Source organism: Notamacropus eugenii, chromosome 5 (genome assembly GCF_028372415.1).
Source record: "Notamacropus eugenii isolate mMacEug1 chromosome 5, mMacEug1.pri_v2, whole genome shotgun sequence".
NCBI classification, from domain to species: Eukaryota; Metazoa; Chordata; class Mammalia; order Diprotodontia; family Macropodidae; genus Notamacropus; species Notamacropus eugenii.
The window spans coordinates 411,251,826-411,272,564 of record NC_092876.1 but is presented as its reverse complement, the minus strand read 5'-3'; the positions used below and the strand labels follow the sequence as shown (position 1 = coordinate 411,272,564).

The following is a 20,739-nucleotide window of genomic DNA, read 5'->3' as shown; positions in this document are numbered from 1 at the left end:
GGAGGTCTCTCTGGGGAATAATATTGGGAAAATCATGTAGATAATAAATAAACAAGGCATCAATAAAAACTTAAAGTACATACACTTTTCTTTTGTATACTAGTTCTACAGAAAGATTTTTTTATCCAAATTTTCACTACAATCCTCAACCAAATCATCCTCAATAAATGAGGAGTCTAAGATAATAATAAAGGAGTCTAAGACTGGAACTCTTGACACAAGATTGACACAACTTCCTAATTATCTAATGCACCAGAAGCCTACTCCATAAAGAAGTAGATCCCTCAGAAGAATCAACATATAAATCTGACCCAATACATTTCTTTATTTGAGAAAAAAAGAAATGTCTTAACCTGAACCAGTATTGTGCCCTTGGTGAACAGCCCAAGTTACTGTTAAATAGACTTATTTTTTGTTAAATTTTAAGATGGGTTACAAGTACTTCATTTTATTTCACTTCAGAGCCTGAACCACCACAAAGGACAAGGATTACTGGCTTTTATAACATGGAAAAACAAAAATAAAAACTGAACACCAAAATTGTGTACACTATAGTTTAAAATGTGGATGGTTGGAAAGGATAGACATAAAAGTGGGTCTCAAGTTCCAGTCTACTCTACCTAAGAACAAGTCTCTTCTCATACTATATCTTTAAGAAATTTGTCCATAATATAGCAGGAAAGATGTTTCCGGAAATGTTTTTGGATTTTCTTTATTCTAGTTTGATGGATTAATGAACTCAAAGCATACAGAAGGAAAATTCAGTTAGTTTCACAAGAAATTATTTGCTAAGTTAGGTTCGTACTCTGTAATAAAAATGGTATTGGAAGAGCTTAATTCAAAGACTAAAATTATTTTGTTTGAGGAAATAAAAATGAAGATCCCTTAAAATACGACACTTATTTTGGGGAAAGAGAATTCACTAGCAATTTGTTTCATGAGGTAAACAATTCCCCACATTCAGGATAATGATACCATCTACTAGAAAAGACAACAGTCTAATCATCCGATGTCAGCATAAAAAGGTCATTCACCACATATGCCCCTTGAATGAATAACAATATACCAAATATACATATGGCATAATACCAAAACTGAGGCAATAACTCTGACATCACCATCACATACGTATATTTACATTTTACTATACCACTGAAGTACCTTTAATATAAAATTTGTGAATCAAAAAAAGTCATAGGAGCCTTTGAAGCTTTGAATGCTATTCACAAAATTACAAACATCTGTAAGATAAAATTGATTGTAATTGCTGTAAGAGTTAAAAATGGAGGAGCAGAGGAGAGTGATTGAGTATTAAATGACAGTAAAATTTGGACATGTGAAAATAGGGAACAATGGGAGGAGAAATAGGATAAACTAATTAGTGGAGGCAGAAAGTCACACAGTATGTTTGAGAAAAGGTAAATTATTGGATCATAGTATTTGGAGCTGGAAGAGATAGAAGACATCAACTAGTTTAGTCCAATCCATTTCTTTCTTTTTGTTTTTTTATAGATGACAAAGTTGGTTACCAGAAAAGTGACTTTCCCAAAGTCACATAGAATAGTGATGAAAATCAAATCCAGGTCCTCAAATCCAAATTTAGCACTCTAGGCTTTTCACCACACTATATCCTATAGTCTAACTGGTCTAAAATCTAAGAAATGAAGAGGAACTGGAAAAGTAAGCTGTGTACAGATCACATTGGATCCTTGAGCATAGAACTGTTTGGAAATATTCTTTAAAGTAGTAGAAGTCACTTAAAAGTTTTAAAATTGAATGGTAATAATTTCTGCTTTAGGAAAATTACTTTTGGTAAGTGTGGAGAATAGATTAGAAGGTGAAGAAATTGGAGAAAAGGTGCTGGTTTGGGAAGTCTAGGGAGAAATGATGGACTGAAGAAAAGATGTAGTGGTGGAACAAGAAAGGAGGATACAGGTAATACAGTGTGTGTGTTCATCCTTCGTTGCCGAAGAAGACCATGCCATCAGAGAAATGATGACAGGACTTGCACTTGACTTTGTTTTGAGTGAGGGAGGGCTGTGCAGATCACCAGCCTCACTTCTCTTCCACAGCCATCTGAATCCAGTGACCAGATATTCATCAGAATGACTGGAGATGACCCAGGATGAGGCAATTGGGGTTAAGTGACTTGCCCAAAGTCACACAGCTAGTGAGTGTCAAGTGTCTTAGGTGAGATTTGAACTCAGGTCCTCCTGACTCCAATCCACTCCACCACCTAGCTAACCAATATAGTAGTTGGTAAATAATTGAATGATAAGGTTAAGAAAAATGGGAGTGTCAGAAGCTTATACAGTAGCAGAGAAATGTCTATTTAACATTGTCATGCTACTTCCGCTTCTCATTTTGGTTCCTTGAAGTAGTACTCAGTGCACCTGGAACTTTCTGGATTGATTAATAAAGACTGCTTCCTCATGGAATGGAAGTAGTGATGGTGGCTGTGATAGAGCCACGAGAGGCAGTTAGTTGGCACAGTGGATAGAGTGCCAGGCCCAGAGTCAGGAAGATCTGAGTTCAAATCCAGTCTCAGATATTTACTAGCTATGTAATCTTAGGCAAATCACTTAACCTCTATTTACCTCAGTTTCCTCATCTGTAAAATGGAGATAATAATAGCACCTTTCTCCCAGGTAGCTAGCTAAGGACAGTGCCTGACACACAGTAAATGTTAGGTATCGTCATTGTTATTGTCATCCCAGTTCTCTGAAATTTGGAAGAGGATACCAGGGTTTCAAAGGGGTTTAAAGGTAAATGCAAATAGATGGAAAGGAAGCTATTAGGATGAAGAGAGGTGTTGAGAGATACTCAGAGTGAATAACTGTACAGGCTAGTAAAGAGTCACAGCTTCAGATGTGGAGAGTTATAAAAAGGGAGAATCATAAATATGAGCAGTTGTCAGGTGGGGGAGGCATTCCCAGGAGAAAATAGGGCAGAGACACCTCAGTTTTGATGGGAAAAGTATCAGCATTTCAAACAATGAGAAAGAAAAAGTTAAAATGGGGATACTGGCTTCTCTACACTTTATTAATAGTAGTTCAATTGATATTACATCCAGAAAACAATTTGGATTAAAAGCCTAGTTTCATCTGGTCTTAATTCCTGTTCCCCTACCTCCAAAATTATCTACTCCTCTGGGAACAAGAGCATTTATGTAGTCTTCTCCCTATATTTAAAATTAGTTAATATACATAAACATTAAAAAGATATGGCTGCCCTTTGTAAATTTTAAAGGACTATGTGGGGATTAGCTGTTATTATGTATTTTTTGATTATGTATGTATTATGTATGTATGTATTATGTATTTCATTTTAGCTGCATTAGTAGAGAAATTAATGCTATAAACTTGGTTACACTGAAAAGATGTTTTCCACAATGATTTGTTATATGAGATATATCAGAGTCCCTAAACAACAGGTCACTTTTAAGATATGAGAAGCTAAGTAGCCACAAATGAGATTATTTTAGAGACCTGAAAAAGGTCCTTACATGAGCATGTGCCTATATAGGGATGGCACTAATTGAAACAATTAGAGTATCATCTTCTCTTAAATATTTCTTCCCACAGTTAAACAATAGATCATCTTCATACAAAGAATTCAAATGTACAATTTGGGACTAACTGGTTCTTAAATGCAAAGTGTATCTCTGTACAATGCTTACTGGCAACACTGAGGGTGAGTGGTAAAGAATTACAAATAGATTCAGAATGAGTTTCTTCCTAAATGGACCTTTCAAGAAAGTAATTTCCATGTTAGACTCGAGCACTCATCACCCATTCCCACAAAATTACCAATATAGACAATGTATACTATCATGGAACTATCATATCAGAATTCACTGAACAATGAAGATAATGATTTAAAAAAAGGTCTTTATTATTGATACATATGTGTGTATGTGCAGCTGGGTGGTCCAATGGATATAGTGCTGGACCTGGAGCCAGGAAGACCTGAGTTCAAATCCTGTTACTTATCCTGCTACTTGGGAGCCATGTGACCCTGGGAAAGTTGCTTAATCTCTATTTACCTTCATTTCCTCATCTGCAAAATGAGGATAATAATAGCATCTATTTCCCAGGGTTGTTGTGTGGCAAAATAAGGTAGGTATGAAGTGCTTTGCAAACCTTAAAATGCCATAAATGCTACTTATTGTATTTGTTGCTATTATCGTGCATGGAGTATGAACTTGTGAGTGACCCTGTTGTTGCTCAGTTGTTTCCTGTAGTGCCTAATTCTTTGTGGCTCCACTTGGGAGTTTTCATGGCAAAGATACTGGAGTGGTTTATCATTTCCATCTTCAGTTCATTTTACACAAGAGGTAACTGAGGCAAATGGGATTAATGACTTGTCCAAGGTCACAGAGCAAGTAAACGTCTGAGGTCAGATTTGAACTCAGAAAGATGTGTCTTCCTGATTCCATACCTGGCATTCTATCCACTGCACCAACCAGCTGCCCAGATAGGCCCTGTGACCTAATGTAAAAATAGTAATCCAAATCAATAAGAGATTTAAAAATCAAATCACAACATGTAGAGTATTAAAAACCTAACAATCTAATTTTTACAGTAAACATAATGCTCTTTGATGCAGAGTTCCAACACTAGATCATTAACTTTGCCAAAAAAATAGGGTTTAATGGCTTAATATACATCTTTTTCCTCCTGCTAAAATTGGTACTAAAAAGGCACTAGTTTTGACATCACTATAATAATTCACATACTTATGTATTTAACTATACTAATAATGTCTTATTTATAAAGGAAATTATTTCTGAATCAAAAATAAGATTTAATAACAGGATTACCTTTAGAATCACTGAATTCTACCACAAAATGTTTCTTCATTAAATTTAAATATTTCCTTCTACAAAGTAAATTCTATAGATTTCTTTCAGAGAAAGTAAATGAAAGCACAGTGATTTCTGATCTTACATTATAACAGTAATATTAACTGATTCCATAGCACTGATTAGTAGAGAACATTCATGGTTAATGTGGTGAACAATTTACAAAAGTAAAATATGAATTGTAAAGAGTAAAACATGTCTTCCCATAAATGATTGAAAAATATGTGTGTATAATTTTTACAAGTTCCACATTTAAATAGCCCTTATTCAAGTATTCTTATTTTTCTTTTCAAATATTTTCTTTTATCTAGGTTGTAAAATAGCTTTTTTTAATATAAAAATAAAGTAATCTATGTCAGACTAAAAGGTACATTGAAGTTGGACTTTAGAAATCAGCTGCTAATTTTAATGATAACCTGATCTGGGATCAAAACAAGTTCAGATGCCATGCTAAGTTAAACAACTTTGACAGCAATATACAAACATTTTTGGTGTCAGATACGTGAACTATACTCCCAATAAGCTGGCACTGTAACATATGATGACATCATTATTAATGTTTATCCACAAGTCTTACTGATCCCCACCCGAAACTCATCAGTTCTAAAAATACATCTATGCAAATATATTCTAATATACAATATACCTCCTTACAAACACTTAGGTAGCCATAAATAAAACTTTATTCTTTAATTTCATTTACAAGCTACCAAGAACTATGTACTTTACATAGCACTAGACACTTAAAATGCTTGCAGTCACAGAAAGATCCTGACTGAAGAGAAAGCTGTGGAGAAAGTAAAGGATCTTAAGATAAAAGCAAAATAATACTGAACTAGGTGGCAGAAGGGCATTTTTGCCGCGGTAAATCAGGCTTGTAATGAGGCTTCCGTTCTGGTGAAAACAAAGACTGAGCGCCATGCGATTCTCAGCTTTATTGTTTGCAGTCTGGCTAACGTCTGTACAGTCATTTTGTTTTTTTTGCAATTATTAAAATAAAAAAGTCAAAAACTATAGCAGCAGCAAGCAAACCTTGTGACGGGAAGGCAAGGGTTAAGAACTAAAAAGTTTATACAGTGTGCTTAGGAAAGTTGGTATAGTTTATCTTCCATCAGCTGGGGTCCGACTGAGGGACAACATGATTCGGGCAAATCGTTCACACAGTTCATGTGTGGAGTACGAAGGTAATTTTGGCAGCTCATTGAAACCTTTGATCTCTGTAGAACAATCAAGCAATTTGGGCAGGAAGTCAGTCAGCTTTTCTTGAAGGTTGGCTGCAAACGCAAAAAAAAATATTATTCTAATCATGTTATTAAGTTAATATTTTAAACATCCATTTCTATCTGGAATTAAATAAGTTCGCATTAAACTTCAAAAGCCATTATTCTTAAAAATTTAATGTATTCTGTCAGAAATAACAGTATTACATATAACAGTTCATGGCTGAAATAAAAGTAGACTTCAATTCAAAGATATTAATTACTGAGTCAACAGTCTAGAACTATGAACAAATATCACTTGATGAACAATCCAACTGTTGCTAACCTTAAGAATTAGGTGAAAGGAAACAAGACAATTTTAAGGGAGAGAAGTACTAATAACTGGAGATATCAGGACAGGCTACACCTAGGAAATAGTCTATGAGTTTCTTTTTGAATGAAACTAGAGATTCTGAGAGGTAAGTATGGAGCATATTTTAGGTGGGGGAGGGGAGGAGGAAAGCTGTGATGGAATTGGTCAAATTCAAGGAATGGTTACAAGGCCAGTTTGGTTACAGCACAGAATATGTAAAAGGTGAGCTTGTAAAGTCAGGCTGGAGAAGGAGGAACAAGTCAGCTTTTTAAAGGCTGGACTAAGAATTTCCTATTTTATATCAAGTAAAAGGATAATCACTACTTTTGAATAGAAAAATGAAATAGTCAGACACGTGTCTTAAAAATACTAAATTGGTGGTACATGATTGTGATGGAATACTATTACACTATAAGAAATAATGAACTTGATGATCTTTGAAAAACATAGACTTGCACGAAAAAATGAAGAGTGAAATAAGCAAAACCAAGAGGTTGTTGTATATAGTAACAGCAATACCATTTTAAAAATGACTTTGAGTGAATAAGTCATTTAAACTGTCATAAATACCCAAATTAGGTACAAAGGACATATGTAGGAAGATGCTATCTGCATCCAGAGAAAGAAATGACACATAGAAGAAGATAGAGAATGATTTTACATATATATTTGTGTCAAATGGTAGCCATCTCTGGGGCAGGGTGGGAGGAATGAAAAAAGAAACTTATATGATGACTTTATTAGATATTTAAAAGGAATAGTAAATAGTACATAACAGATCTGCAGTTTCATGTTTGACCACTTTTTTATTATTATACTGTTATAGAAATGTTTTATTCCATAAATTCAAAATAAAATAAAAAATTTAAAAGTAATAATTTGACAACTCTATAGAGGATGAATTGGAAGCAAGGAGATCAGTTAGGAGACTATTCCAATAGTCTAGGTAAAGCGTGATGAAAATCTGAATTACGACAGTGGCCAAGGGAATGGAGAGAAGATGAATGTAAGACATGTAGAAGCAGAACAGACAAGATTTGGCAACTGTTGGATATGTAGAAAGAGTGAGTGAGAAGAAAGAATCAAGGATGAGCCCAAGGGCTATGAGTTTGGGTATTGGAAGAATGGAGGTACCTTTAAGAGATTTACACTTACGTTCCATTTCTTGTCCAAGATATGAACACCAGCGATTTCTCATATCTTCTACAGCAACTATATCTTTCTCTTCCATTTCATCCACCAGTAACAATGGCAAACTTGGGACAATATACTCATTCATAATAAACAATCCACTGTTTACTTCTTGATCATCTCCAGATTCAAATAGTTCTGCTGCATGCTCATTTAATTTCTTTATGAGATATAAAATAAGAACAAATTTTTTCTTACTAAATTTACTGCATCATCTTGATACTGAATACAACCTAAATCATGTAATCCATATGCTTATGATTAAAGGTGGTCACACAGATGCTTAAACATGGCTACCATAATACATTTTGTCACTGGAAGATATTCAATTGGCAATTTTTTAAATAGAAAATAAATTTTTAAACATCATTTTAAGTATTTTTTCATTGATGATAAAGTGGAAAAATATTTATCTTATTTAAAAAACCCCACAATTTAAAATGTGGCAAGGTATACATCAACAAAAAATTCAGTAAGAAAGGAAATTGTGACAAGCTATACATAACTCCAGGAAAAAAAATCATCAAAAGACACTTTGCTTCGTGATTTACAAAGAAAACCTCTGTAGAATCCAGTCTTTGTCCTTTAGGAATTCAAATATATATATTTATTATTGTTGCAAAATACTGCAATAAATTAAAAAATTGTCAACTACAATCCTTTATTTGTATTGTTTTTAAAATATCCGTTTCACAAGGGTTTTTATGTAAAGTTAACTGACTTAAATCTTAAAAAGCATTTTATTCTAGAGTGAGTATAATTTTTACATTAATATGGCATCTCTTATCCAAGTAAATAATTATATCATGAAAATATTTTTGAGTTAAAGTTAAGATTTCTTTCCCATAACTTTCTTGAATCTCTACATACTAACATATAAAAGGAAAAAATTTCGTAAATAAGTTACTACTTATCCACTTTTTGAAAAACTAGTTGTCAAGAATCAATTCCATTTAAGTTTATTATCATTTTTAACAAATCACTTGTACAATCCTAAAGTGTGAATGCTTCTATTTAAATATTACATAGACCAGATATCAAGCCATATGCAAATGCTTTTTAAAATAATTAATCACATTTTATCTTTTTAAACTCTAATAAAGTCAGAAAAATACAGTTGAAGTCTACAGTGAAATGAAAGACCTAAACATAAAATTATTTTGAAATTGGTTGTTAAGACTATCGAATTTAATAAGCTCAAAAGAACACTGCTAAACTTTAAAAATGGATACAAATACTAATATGCAAATTAATTTAAGAAAAAAATTTTTCAAGGCAAGTAGTAATATTACATACAAATGTCCCCATTTGATTTTTAACTGACTTTTCAAACAAAGAATTGCAATCTAATGCAGAAGTGCCAAACTCAAAGCCCCAAAATTCATTAGTGTGAATCAGATTAAAATATAATTGGGTATATTTGTGTTTAACTGTAGCTTTCTCTAGAGTGGTTTGGAGAGGGAGGGAGATTTAAAAATACACAGCAGAGAACAAAAGAAAAGTTAGAAGCAAAAAAAAAAAAACAGGGTAAACTCTGAAAACAATGTACCGTATTTATTACATTGTTATTTTTTTAAAGTGAATAATCTGAAATATAAATCCATGGTTTTATATTTAATCCTCTATTCTGTGCTGTATATTTATGGAAATATTCTTTTTTTTGGTCTTTTACATTTAAGTTCCAAAAGAATTAAAGATTTAAAAATATATAAGTGGGAAATGTTTAACAAAATAAATAAAAATATAATATGATATAGGTAATATTAATTTAAGCTTTTCTAATCAGTTTCTATTTGAGTTTCACACCACAGGTCTAATATGTAAAGTGTTCTGTTCTCTCAGAACTGATATTTATCACATTTCACTGACACACATTCTTAAAAATATACTTACAACAGCTAAAATAAGTGAACTATATATATTTGGAAACAGAATTGAGTAGTTTGCTGTATGAAAAATGAACTCGTTTTAGGAGTTCCTAATAGACAAAGTTATGGCTGACTAGGGGTGAAATTTAATGAGAAAACAGAAGCAACATGGAATTCCTCATTTGACACAGTAAGTTTCGCTGAAACTAAAAACATTTATACTTTCCAATGGATGATACTCCCAATAACCAGAATTAATTGGAGTAAACAAAAAAATGATGAAAATGTCTATGGACAAGATTCTGGGTATAATGGACATTGAAAATATTGGAAAAGCAATTATCATCTGTTAAGGATACAAAAAGGCAGTGAATTACAAGGCATCTTCAGATGTGATAATAATAACAGTTAATGACAAGGGTTTAAATATGCCAGTTAATAACCAGATCAGCACAATGCAATTACAATAAAATTCTTATGTCTTTCGAGGTTGTAATAGCATCACAGAAAAAGTACAATTGCAAAAAAAAACCCATTAAAATTAAAAACTGTCACATAATAAATTATTGTCTGGTCTGTTAAAAAAAAGATATTTCTCTTTTTCCCCACACCCAAAGCGATTAGAGATCCACAAAAGGAAGGGGAATGTGTCAGGGCAAATGAACCAGGATTTTTGAAGGGATCTGGGCAAGAGAGGACCCCTTGGCAGAGTTTTGTTTCAGGCTTAAATTCAGTCCTTCTATCTCTGTCCAGATTCTCCATGTATTTCTTCACATGTTGTCATTAACAGCTTAAGTCCAAAATGAAATGGGTAAACAACTGCATGGATTCCACTTACTAGTAAACATTCTCTTCTGTAATGTGATATCAATTCTTCATCATGTCCTCGGTATGGGCCCTTAGACAAGAGCTCCTTGTTATTCTGATAAGCACAGATAAGATACAGTATGGCTTCTACGTAACTTAAAATTAAAAGAAGAAAATAACATCAGTGTTTCCATATATATATATATATATGTAACAGCACAAAAAAGTCAAAATTTTGACAGTCTGTGTCAGTGAAAGAGAACATTAGTACAAATACAAATGGAAATTTAAGTTTTTCTTCCCCAGAAGAGTAGGATTTAATTCCCAAGACAGTAATCATTAAGACTATCAAAAGCAGCTAGTAATTTAGAAAGCATAAAAATAAATGAAGGTAGGACATTTATTTTTATGTCTATCCTCCGCATGTCCTATTTTTTCAACCTTGCATTATAGGAAAGCAACTATAACTTATTCAATTAATGATCAAAAATTTATTTTTGTAAAGAAGGACTAAATTACTCCAAGTCTCTTGATTAAGAAAATTAAAGAAAATTTGGAAGAATTTTGGAAAATTATTCACTGGGAAAAGGAAAGAATGTCTCCTGAAAGGCAGAATAATGTAGTAGATAAGACACTAAACTTCAAAGAGAGATGTGGGTTTAAATCTTGTCTCAAAAACTTAACAGCTGTGTGGCCATGATGTAGGGAATATGTTTCAAAGTATATTTTTGTATATCCTCTAAAAATAATCAAATCCTTTTGAACTGCTACAAGAATACTGATAGAATTATTTGACAATATAGTAAGATACATATTCAGACTTAATTATAACTTTAATAATGTTAATACTGGGAAAAACAAATCAACACTGAATTTTTATTTTTTGTAACTAATGCAAAGTATTACATATGCTAGAAAATAGAATACTTTCATAAATACTAAATAAAAAGATTTAGGAATCAGTATAGTAAATTAGAAAATGAGATTGGTAGTATGATTTCAACTATTCTCCTTTATTCCAGTTAAGTGTAATTAAAGACATATCTGAATCATTTCTTAGTAATTTTGAAAAAAAGACAGGATATGTCAAGGAAATTTGAATCCTACTTCTAGCCTTTCACTAACCTATGTAAATATATTTGAGTTATTTAAGCTGTCTGTTCCTCAGTTTATCTACAAAGCAAGAATAATATCTATCCCATATATTTTAATGTGTTGTTAGGATAAAATCAGATCATAGATATGAAAGTGCACTGAAGAAGTTAGAAGTTGACCATGGCTCAAAATTCAAGAATACTTCAAGAAAGTATCTGAATGTTCATGGCTATTTCAGATATATTGATTACAGTCAATCAAGAAGCATTTGCTAAATACTTATTATAGGATAGACACTGTGTTATGCATTGAGAACACAAAGACAATGGCAAACTAGTTGTCATACTGAAGGAGATTACATTCTAATGAGGGAGAAAAGGTGCACATATATAGCTATGTGCAAAATACCAACATAAATTTTTTCAGGAAGGTGTCATGTAGAAGATGGTGAGTGAACTAAATCTTAAAGGAAGCCAGGGATTGTAAGAGGTAGAGGTGGGCTGGGAGTTGGTGAAGGGAAAGTGAAAAGGCACAGAGATAGGGGATGGAAGGTCATGTGTGAAGACCAAAAAATTCAGGTAGGCAGTATTACAGAAGTGGTATGACATGCAGTATGTCTGGAAAGGTAGAAGGAGATCGGGCAGTAAAGAGTTTTAAATGCCAAATAGAAGAGTTTACATATGATCATGGAGGCAAACAGGGAATGACTAAAATTCACCAAATAGGGCACTGACATTATAGACCTTCTCTTGAGGAAAATCACTTGGGGAGCTGTTTGCAAGATGGATTAGGGTGGGGAGACATTTGAAAAGGAGACCAATTAAGAGACTACTGCAAAGAGTCCACATGAATGGTGACAGGGCTATGGGTTGAGGCAGTGCATACATAGGAGAAGACAAGGGTATGTATGAGATGCTGGAAACGTGGAAATGACAACATTTGCAAGGGACTGGACATTGTGGGTGTGAGAGGCAGGGGGCTGACACTGAGAATAAAGGGAATAGGAGTGTCTTTAATGAAATTTAAGAAAAGGGGAAAGTTTTGGGAGAAAGAAAATGGACGTGTTTAAGTGTACTGAATTTATGCTAACAAGATGAACAATTCTTACCATATTTCAGTGAACTGTGACTTCATTAATATGGGTAATTCTCTACATTGACATATATTGCAAATTCTTCTATGACTTAAAATGTAAGATTCTCACAAGTAATGAAAAGGTGACAAATTTTTTGAAAACCACAAATCTGGTAATGAATGTGGTTTGTTCCTGAAATGGCACACTGTCTATTACTGGGGCCATACTAAAATCTTTCCAGCCAGGTGGGATCTACTCTAGGTTATACTGTTGGTATAGTCTTTGAGAATCCAAGGTCACTTTCAAAATAGAATAAGGTATAACAGTAAGGCATTGGTGGATGAAAAACTATTCTGTTGATGAAAACAGATTTTCAACTAGGGTAATCAAAACGAATTCTGCTCCTTAATTTTTATTTTGCAATTGAGTTTTGCCACATATTAAACATAACTTGTATTGTAGAAGGACAGGACAGGACAGATGTCTGACATCTCCAGCTCTGAAATTTTGGATTTCTTTGCTTTTGTTCTTTTGGGAGTATGCAATAAAATCAATTATCTTTGAAATTAGGAAACTACAATAAAAATGGTAGCACCGCCCTCTAGAGGACATAATCCAAAAGAGTACAAAAAATGTTTTGGTAGATATAATAAAAATACAGAAAAATTTCTTAAGGAATCTCAAGAGTAGGAAGAGATTTCAGTGGCTAGCTCCAATTGCAAAAAGGCAAAAATATTACATAAAGGAATAAGAATAGTACATGAATACCATACGCAAATACAAATTCTCTATGTGCTTACCATACAGTATAATTGAGAACTGTATGCTCACAAAGATTCTGCTGGAATGATTCTCTATTGTACTGAACCAACCCTAGGTTTTTACTTCATGTCAGGAAAACAGAAACTCTGGTGCAATCTACCAACCTTGAAAAAAATAATTTTGATGACAATTCTGAGTCTGTGATCTGTGGACCAGCATGACTAAGTCTGAATAAGTTCATGACTACAAGGTTAACTTCCTGATAATGGATGTTTTGGTCATGACCTTCTACAAAATGCACATAAATATAAAATGACCTTTACCGCATTGTGACACTTCCTTATACCACATTTCCAGACATGGTGGTGAGAAGGGATAGAGAAAGAGTTCTTAAAATGTCTACAAATATGAGTGCAGTTAATTCCACTGTTTATAGCAATAGTGTCTTGCTAAAATGTTTATTTCTGTGATTCAGTCAATTTCCATTTTCTGTAGTTCACTTAAAAGTAATCTTAATTTGTAGCTCTATTTCTTACTAGGTTTGTGATGGTGTAGTAAAATTACTATTACTATGTCTTTTATAATAACTAAAGTGATGAGATAATTAGCCTCTGGGGCCAATATATATTCAGATTGGATGCAGAAAAAGTTCACTAAAAAGGAAACCAGATACTATGAGATATACGGCATGTATCCTGGCTCTGCTGAAATGAATTCTTCCTATTTCCCTAAAACTCTGCTCACTCAAAACCTGCATGTTCTTTTCCATTTTTAAGTTTCAATGGCAGGAGTAGATAAGAATATAGTGAAATTATCTAAAGCAAATACTAAAAGAATCAAACTGGCAGATGTAATGAAAATACAAAATAAGTTTTGAAATACACACCTTTTCATAGAAATGAAAAAAAAGCATAAATCTAAGTAAAAATCAAGCATATGTATGTGTGTGTATGTGCGCGTGCGCGCGCGCGTGCGTGTGTGTGTGTGTGTGTGTACATATATTTGGCATGTTCCCCATAATATCAAACTCTCTTCTTAACTTTTCTTACCTCTTTTTTTGAAAATGTTCTAGGCCTATCATGAGATACATTGTTGTGTCTCTGAAGTTCCTATAATCGTGGTGCCACTTCTGTAGGAAAAGAAAAATTTGTATTTCAGATTCTAATAAAAGAAATTACAACAAACCCCATACACAGGTTTTTTTTTCTGATAATAGACATTTTCCTAAATAAACATGATTAACTGACCTTTCTAAATAGTTTAGTAAAAAAAAAAGGAATAAGACTTAAAAAGCAATTTCTCTATAGCAACTTCTGTGATAAAACTTACTAAATGCCGATAAAAAACTATAGAAGAAAAATATGAAAGAAATGGAAAGTTAGATATGAATTTTATTTTTTCTATGATAAAATATAAAATCATATTTTGAAACCCTGACATAATTTTTTTATGTCTAAATAGTACAATTTTTAATGTATGTAAATGTAAGAATTAAAACAAATGCCATGGTCATCAGATCTCAGTGCCTTAGACATACTACATACTTACTGTTCACATATTTGGAACTGAGACCATAAAGAACTCAGGAGATCATTTAGTTCCCCCCAACCCATTCTAGAGATAGGGAGAAGCAGCAGCCTAGAGGGGTTTCAGTGACTTATTCACATTCACACAGGGGGCAATCAGCAGAGCTAGGATTCTAACCCAGGTCCTCTGGCTTCAACTCCAGTGTTTTGTCGATTATGTCTACAGATTTCCAGGCTTTCCTTTGAAGTCACCACATCAACTCCAACCTTCTCAACTAGAGAGAAATTCTTATCCCTCTCCTGCACTCATATAGATATGTGATCTCACTGATTGAGATGTTCTCTCCAATGATGCCGATAACAACATGCCTGTGCCTACCCATCCTTTACATTTCTTGTTCATGTCCTCCCCACAAACCGCCACAATGGATTCATCAAATATGCTGGAGCATTCTCCCTATATAAGAATACCAATGGGGCCACTGAGGCCCCTTGGTTACCTTTCACTTTTGCTAAATGGTCAATTAGTCAATGAGTGAATGAACGATACATTTATTAAATGCTTACCATGTGCAAGGCACTGTGCTAAGGGCTAGGGAAACAAATGGAAAAGTAAGACAGTACCTCCTCTAAAGGAGCTCTCATTCTAATGGTGAAGACAACATTATGGAAGATTTCAGCTGCAAGTCAGATGAAAAAGTTCCATGATCCCTAAAGAGCAGCAGCAAAGCAAAGGTAATGTCTCTCCTTTAATGTCATTTCCATTGATAAAAAGAAATCAGGATCTGATGTTGAACTATTTAACCTGCACTGATAAGGATGGCTGTGAGGGCTCTGATGCCTATCTACCTTTTGGTGGTAGTTGGGAGAATGTCAAGTTTGATATGCCTAAGTTTCTTGAATACCAGTCTTCCACTTGTAGAACCAATAGTCAATATTTAAAGAAAGCTTAAAACTATGATCTTAGCACCTTCTCTATGCTTATCCAGTCTTGCCCTCTTAAGAATTTCAAATCATTTCTAGTTTTCTTCCTTCACTATTCTCAATCATGTTATGTAGGCAGTTGTGTTTTTTCTTTCCTTATGATTAGACTTGTAAATCCCTACCTAAATACATTGCTATATATTCCTGGCCAGGAAAGGCCATTCTAATATTTTAAGCTGTTATTTAAAATTTGGAATCTAGGTCTCTGACAAAATATTCTTAACTAACGGTTCAATTTGTAAATGTGCTTTTTCTCATTGGAAAAAAATGCTTTCAATTGGCAGTCATAATATAAAAACATTATCTATGTTTCTAAGGTCTTTAGCTTCTTGTTCATAACTCTTAGAACTTAACAATAACTACTTGATTCCTTAGGACAGTGATACAATGACCGCCTGGCTTATCAAATGAAAGACACCTAAAACCACACATCTTTTTTTCCAAAGCTTCACCTCCTTACAACTATATTATTTCTGCAGTGGCATCACCACTTACTTAGTCTTCAAATTTCAAAACATTATTATTATGTTGACTCTCTCTCATTTTTCACATTGAAATTGGTTTGATGTTCTGTGAATTCTATTCAGTTGACTAGTACTTATTAAGCACTTTCTATGTGCCAGGAATTGTATTAAGCACTGGGCATACAAAAAAAGGCAAAAAACAGCTCTTAATCTCTAGATGAAACAATGGGGGAGACAAACTGTGAACATAAAGATACACATAGGATAAACTGGGGTTAGTATCAGAAGGAAGTCAGTAATATTAGGGAGGAATGGGAAAGGCTTCTTGCAGAAGATGGAACTAAGTGAGACTTAAAGAAAGCCAGCAAAGTGAGGAGGAGTACAGGAGACCTGCACTTTGGGAAGTCCAATTTGACAGCTGAGAGACAGATGGATTAGAGCAGAGAGAGACTTGGGGCAGGAAGATCAACTAGCAGGCTATTACATAGTCTAAGTCTGAGGAGAAAGGAAAGATTTAAGTTGTGAGCCTGGGCAGCTGGGAAAAGGACAGTACCTTTGAAAGTAATAGATAAGTTATGAAGAAGGGAGGGTTTGGGGGTAAAGATAATGAGCTTAGTTTTAGACATGTTGAATGTAAGATGTCCATAGAATATCCAGTGCAAAATGCCTAAAAGGAAACTGGAGATTGGGAGAGAGGCTAGAGCTAGACAAAGAGATCTGAGAATCATCTTCATAGAGATTATAGTTGAAAGTGTGAAAGCTAATAAGATAACTAAGTGAAGTAGTACAGAGGGAGTAGAAAAGAAGGCCTAGGATAAAGACTTGGAAGACTTGCCCTGTTAGTGAGCAAGTGATGGACGAAGATATAAAAAAGGAAATAGAAGAGTAGACAATGAGGAAGAGACCTATGAAAGAGTAGTGTCATGAAAACCTAGAGAGAAGACAGTATTAAGGAGCAGAAGTGATCAACAGTGTCAAAGGTTTCACAGGATAAGAATTCATCAGACATTCACCTTATATGACATCTATTTATAGAAATAGACATGTAAAAATTATATTTCTTGTACCTTTCTCAAATCTTTTCCCTCTTCATCCCTGCTACACTACTCTAGTAAGTGTTCTTACTGTCTGTTTCAGTCATCACAACAGTCTGCTGATATATCTTCCTTCTTCCATTACCTTTAGTGGAAGAATTTACTGGACTGCTCGACTCACCTTCTTCATGCAACTCCTCAAGTTTGAAATCTTGAGTGGCTTGTACTATCTACTTAATAAAATTCAAAATCCTGTACCTAGCAACCTGAGGCCTGGTGTCCCTCTAACTTTGTGGCCTTATTACAAACTACCGTATAACTTACTCCCTTACCCAGTGTACTCACTTTGTACTTTCCTGACTCCATAATTTTGTTCACTCTGTCCTTGACATGTTCTCCCTTTAGTTTTTACTTCCTGAATTCTTTTACAGTTTTATATAAAAATTCCCATGCCACCTCTCTCTAGTGCTCACACATTTTAGATATAACACTTATCTAACCTAGCTATTTGTGAATGAATAAAATTCTGAATATATTATATTAATCTTTAAATCAAAAATTGGATTCTTTCAAAAACTCACATTTTTCTCAAATATTTTATGTTCATAGTGTTTTAAACATTTTTTTTCAATTTAAATGGTTACCTGAATAGTTACTTGAAAGGTTATAGCAATATAGAAATGCATTAATGTAGAAATTTCCCACCCTTAAAATGTTTTCCCCACAGTAATCTAATAACAGTAAATGCCATTTACATAACACTTTAAGGTTTGAAAAGGTTTTTATGTATATTATTTCATTTGATCCTGAGAACAACACTATAAATTGGAGGTATTATTCTCCCTATTTTACAGGTGGACAAAACTGAGGTTAAGAGAGGTTACATGCCTTGCCCTTGACTGCATGACTAGCAAGACAGGATTTGAATTCAGGTCTTCCTGACTCCACATCCAATATTCTATCTACTATACTATGTCATTAGTCAAACCATGTCTTGTTGCTTAGTTTGGGGGCAAATTCAATTTAAAACTAGGCCCCTGAAAAATCTATGAAAAGAGGTGAAAAGGGGAGTGGCAAGAGAACATTCAAACTATGAAAGCTTGGTATGTCTGTTCAACATTTCTCATAAAGAAAAGTGATTGATTTATAAAGTGATTGAGTTCATATAACAAAACATAAATAACAGTTCATATATTAAGTTCATATAACAAAAAACAGGATTGTGCTTTGCTACATATAAATCAAAAGATAAACTGTGATGACAAAAAATTAAAGCTTTTATTTAAATATTATTTCATGTAAAAACAAGCCAAGAAGACATATAATAACAGTCAATAAAATTCTCTTTGGATATAATCCATTTTGAGTATAATTTTTATGCATAAAATAATCCTTAATGAAAAGCAAAGTTGGATTTGTCCAAACTTTTCTGCAATTAAAATTCAAATTTATTCAATATATATGGCATATGACATACAAAGAGATTATAATTTCTAAAAAAGATGATTTTGTTGTGGATAAGATTCAACATATAAGACAATTTAATATTCTTGAAGACTCCTATGTTCATAACAATGTGACAATTGACTATATGATGATTTAACAGTTTGGAAAAGCAGAATACTTCCAATTGGGGGGAAAAAGTATTCTTAACCTAGCAGAAAAAGAAAAGTACTCACTTGAACTCTTTTGAAAATAAGTATTTTAGACTTGAACTTCTGGGAGTCACAATGACAGAGTGAACAGTAAATGCTCTCTCCTCCCCCCTTGTTGAGCTCGAAAGAATCATAAAATATTTCCCCAGAAAAATCCTGGATCAGTGGGAATAGTGGACAGGCCAAATAGTCTCACAACACCTGAGGCTACGAAAATAGATAAGGGATTCCTCTTACTCTGGCAAAGATGAACCGGAAGGAGAGGGGCTCCAGGACAGTGGAAACTCACACTAGGACCCAGGTGTGCCTCAGCACTAGAAGAGGAGCCACAGAGGGGGCAGAAACTTGCATGAGGACCCAAGTGTGCCTCAGCACTCCAGGGGAGACAGAAAGACAATAGAGCAGCTGGGATCACCAACCTCTGAGCTTGCCTTTGCCTCAGTTCGACTGAGGAGATCTCCCATGACCAGGCTACCCCTCCCCCAGACTTAACAAGCTAGCCCCAGGCTGATCTGGGAACACAAAACAAAAAGATAAATCAGCACCTGCCCTTAGCTTTCACCCCAGTCAGCTCAGCACCAAGTTCTGCAGCTTGTAACTGAAAGAAGCAGAAACCACAACACAAATCATCATCGTGAGAAGAAACAGCAGAGCAAGGGCAAAAAAACCATAGAATGGACCAAAAGAAGAATACCAAAGAGGTCAGCGTGAGACTGGACTTCCATCTGAAACTTCAAAAGGGACTATGAACTGCTCCCATGCACAAACAGTTCTCCTGGAACAGGTGAAGAAGGAAATAGAAGAAACACTGGCCAATGATGTTAAAAGTATGAAAACAGAATTCACTGAAGAGAACAACTTCTTAAGAAGGAAAATTGAACAAATAGAAAAGTAAGCACAAAACCTAGTGGGGAAAATTGGACAAATGGAAGAGGAAGTACAAAAACTAACTGGAGAAAATAATTCCTTAAAAGGAATAATTGGACAGGCAGAATAGGAGATGCAAAAGTTAAGTGAAGAAAACAATTTGATAAAAATTAGAATTGGGCAAGCAGAAACTAATGACTCTATAAGACATCAAGAATCAGTCAAACAAAGTTCAAAGAATGAAAAGATAGAAGAAAATGTAAAATATCTAACTGGAAAACCAACTAACCTGGAAAACAGACCCAGGAGAGAAAATTTAAGAATTACCGGCCTACCAGAAAGCCATGATGAAAAAAGCAGTGTGGAAAATACCTTCCAAGAAATCATCAAGGAATACTGCCTAGAAGTGCTAGATCCAGAGGGCAAAATAGTCATCGAAAGAATCTACCATGCACCTCGCAAAAGGGATCCAAAATTAAAAACCTCAAGAAATATTGTTGTCAAATTCCAGAACTATCAAGTGGAGGATAAAATACTACAGGCAGCCAGAAAGAAACCATTCAAATATCACGGAGCTACAGTCAGGATCACACAAGACCTGGCAGCTTCTACATTAAAATATCGAAAGAACTGGAATCCAAATTCCGTACACAAAGAAGCTGGGGCTACAACCAAGTAGCAAAGTTCAGCATATCATTTCAGGCAAGGAAATGGTCATTCAATGAAGTGAGGGATTTCCAGACCTTGCTGACAAGAAGGCCAGAACTCAATAGAAAATTCGACCTTCAAACGCAAGTCTCAAGAGAGGCATAAAAAGGTAAACAGGGGAGAAAAAAACAACCAAAACCTGTTACTCAATTTGGGAAAACTGTTTACCTTCCTATAAGGGAAGATGATACCTGTTAATCTTCAGAACTGTACATCTATTATGAAATATAAAAGGTATATACATAGAGGGAACGTGTATAAAGTAAA

General features: G+C 34.1%; 1 protein-coding gene across 8 annotated transcripts in view; it reads right to left on the bottom strand.

Annotated features, from left to right (window-relative positions):
• Window positions 1-696: 696 nt before the first annotated feature.
• Window positions 697-20,739, bottom strand: part of USP25 (ubiquitin specific peptidase 25) — a 199,094-nt gene continuing 179,051 nt past the window's right edge. For 6 of the 8 annotated variants that reach the window (XM_072614728.1, XM_072614734.1, XM_072614729.1 and 3 more), the window contains 4 exons: window positions 14,284-14,363; window positions 10,334-10,457; window positions 7,592-7,787; window positions 3,871-6,138 (listed from right to left, as the gene is read on the bottom strand). In XM_072614728.1, the coding sequence (XP_072470829.1) occupies window positions 5,966-6,138; window positions 7,592-7,787; window positions 10,334-10,457; window positions 14,284-14,363 (573 nt within the window). In that variant the 3' untranslated portion in view covers window positions 3,871-5,965. Of the gene's footprint in view, window positions 6,139-7,591; window positions 7,788-10,333; window positions 10,458-14,283; window positions 14,364-20,739 lie in introns of all 8 variants that reach the window. The other 2 variants (XM_072614727.1, XM_072614730.1) reach the window with 1 other exon arrangement.